The sequence below is a fragment of the Austrofundulus limnaeus genome, unplaced genomic scaffold, assembly GCF_001266775.1.
Source record: "Austrofundulus limnaeus strain Quisiro unplaced genomic scaffold, Austrofundulus_limnaeus-1.0 Scaffold2105, whole genome shotgun sequence".
NCBI lineage: Eukaryota > Metazoa > Chordata > Actinopteri > Cyprinodontiformes > Rivulidae > Austrofundulus > Austrofundulus limnaeus.
In genome coordinates, this window is record NW_013954507.1 from 17,611 (window position 1) to 20,650 (window position 3,040).

Sequence of the window (3,040 nt, forward strand, 5' to 3'; positions counted from 1 at the left end):
CAGCTGTGTAACTGTGTTTTTCAACATTAACAGAATATCGACAAAGTTTTGTGCACATTTGTAATGGAAACACAGCTAGTGACTATTTTCAGAGAGAATTTATTGCAGTTTTTTTTAACTTGTTTCAAATTCAAGCAACAAAACTGCCTTTGTGATTTATGCGAGGAGAACTCCTAAAGACATTTCTCTCTCACAAATGTTGTTTGCCAACTAGTCACTAACAGTCGCTAACAGTCGCTAGCAGTTACTAACAGTCGCTAACAGTCACTAGCAGTAGCTAAAACTCACTAACAGTCGCTAACAGTAACTAACAGTCACTAAGAGTTGCTAACAGTCGCTAATAGTCACTAACAGTTGCAAACAGATGCTAACAGTTGCTAACAGTGGCTAACACTTGCTAACAGTCACAACAGTTGCTAACAGATGCTAACAGTTGCTAACAGTGGCTAACAGTTGCTAACAGTCACAACAGTTGCTAACAGATGCTAACAGTTGCTAACAGTTGCTAACAGTTGCTAACAGTCACAACAGTTGCTAACAGATGCTAACAGTTGCTAACAGTGGCTAACACTTGCTAACAGTCACAACAGTTGCTAACAGATGCTAACAGTTGCTAACAGTGGCTAACAGTTGCTAACAGTCACAACAGTTGCTAACAGTGGCTAACAGTGGCTAACAGTTGCTAACAGTTGCTAACAGACACAAACAGTCGCTAATAGTTGCTAACAGATTCTAACAGATTCTAACAGTCGCTAACAGTTGCTAACAGATGCTAACAGTCACTAACAGTCGCTAGCAGATGCTAACAGTTGCTAATAGTGGCTAACAGTTGCTAACAGTCACTAACAGTGGCTAACAATTGCTAACAGATGCTAACAGATGCTAACAGTTGCTAACAGTCACTAACAGTGGCTAACAGTCGCTAACAGTCACAAACAGTGGCTAACAGTGGCTAACAGTCACTAACAGTGGCTAACAGTCGCTAACAGTCACAAACAGTGGCTAACAGTGGCTAACAGTCACTAACAATCGCTAACAGTTGCTAATAGTGGCTAAAAGTGGCTAACAGTTGCTAACAGTGGGTTAACAGTTGCTAACAGTTGCTAACAGTTGCTAAAAGTCGCTAACAGTTGCTAACAGTCGCTAACAGTGGCTAACAGTCACTAACAGTTGCTAACAGTCGCTAACAGTTGCTAACAGTCACTAACAGTTGCTAACAGTCGCTAACAGTTGCTAACAGTCACTAACAGTTGCTAAAAGTTGCTAACAGTTGCTAACTCCCTAGCCTAGGCCAGCATTTGTGGCTGAAGACCTCGCCAAGATTCTGCAGAAATCATCCCCATTCTGGCAGATATTTTGACATCAACGTTAGCATTAAGGCAGTGTGAAGGAAGGTCTCAGAACTCACCTCAGCAGTCAGGCAGGAGCTGACATCAACGTTAGCATTAAGGCAGTGTGAAGGAAGGTCTCACCTCAGCAGTCAGGCACAGCAGAACAGGAGCTGACATCTAACCAGGTCACATGAAAAGAACAGAGGAGGAGGGGCAAAGCCTTGACCACATTCCTTCACTTGTTCCAGGGTCTCTGAAGGTTGTCTCACTCTGGAGACACAGGGAGACACCAGGGGGGTCTCAGTGGGTCTGTGGGGTCAGAAACGTTAAGGTGCAGCAGCTACAGTAAGGCAGTACCAGTGTGAGCAGACTGGAAATAAGAAGACAAGCTGCAGGATCTTAAAACATCTCTTTTGTTCTGCGTTTCTTCAGGTGCTTGAAGAAATCTGCTGCTGCCCTGAGAAGTACGAAGCTAAAGAACTCAGACGGATATTAACACAGCCGCATTTTATGGTGAGTCCAGAGAAAAACACAGTCAGTAAAACTGAGGCCTGTTAGGGTCCTGAACAAACAGTTTATAACCTCATTGGAATTGTTTTTTTAAATTAATAACTGCTTTTATTTCCTTATTCTTTGCTCCGTGTGCAGTTAACAGCTAAATTAATTCATTATCAACATTATTAATGATCTGCACAGAACTGTTTTAGCTTCTTTGACTTCAGAAGAGACAAGAGTCAAGAGACAACACTATAACGATATTTAATTTAAAGCATCAGGAGACATTTGAATGAAATGAACCAGTGGTCAGTGTCCCTGACTTCTGTGCTGTAATCTTCTTCCATTATTGCATCTGACTGATGTCCTGCTCATTGTTRGACCAACAGACCATCAAAGACAGAAAAGGCCCACAAGAAGGCAGCAGACAAACAAGGGAGACTGTGTGAAACTGGACCGTTTATTATAATGAAAGGCAGAAGAGATGTAGATGAACCCAGTAAGGCGTGTCTGATGAGCTGTGTTGGCTCAGAGGCCTGGCCTCTTTCTGATGCTCGGACTCAATAAGATCATGTGTTAAACAAGGAGCGAGCACAGAAAAAACATGTCTTTATACTTAGTAAAACTTGTTTTGTTGTTAAAAACAGACCATGTTACACAGTCTGAAGCAAGAAGATAAGTCAACATGTGTGTTTTAGTGTTGTTAGGTTTGTCACTTTGACATTTTCTCTCACTGAAAATACTAGTTTTCCACTCAGTGTTAACCAACCCACCTCAAACTAAAACTAATTCATTAACAAATAATTCTCATTCATTACTTCTGGTGATTTAAACTCGATTTTCATCTTGATCTAAAATTAACATTTTACATGATTTTATAATGAGATCTATAGCATTCCTTCCATCGATACATATTTAAGACTAAAATCATTTATTGAACATAAAGTGGCACAAGGCCCAGTCAGACATTACTAATGTATGGATCAAAATGATAATTATTATAAATCTTATTGTATTTACATTATAACTAAATTAAATACACTTACAGTTTAAAAATAAAACTCCTGTCAAATAATCACAAGACATGATTATAACAAACATTTTTATATTGTAACCTGTCCATAACAATTATTTGAACAAATACAAAGGTCAGTCAACAGACCACTCAGGCTTATCAGCACACACACACACGCACGCACGCACGCACGCACGCA

The 3,040-nt window shown here is 40.1% G+C and overlaps 1 protein-coding gene across 1 annotated transcript in view; it reads left to right on the forward strand.

The window, feature by feature from the left end:
• The window catches only part of LOC106537049 (peripheral plasma membrane protein CASK), a gene marked incomplete at both ends in the record, with an annotated part of 18,077 nt that overhangs the window by 1,749 nt on the left and 13,288 nt on the right, over nt 1-3,040 (forward strand). The window contains 1 exon segment of the mRNA XM_014034413.1: nt 1,764-1,844. Coding sequence (XP_013889867.1) covers nt 1,764-1,844 — 81 coding nt within the window.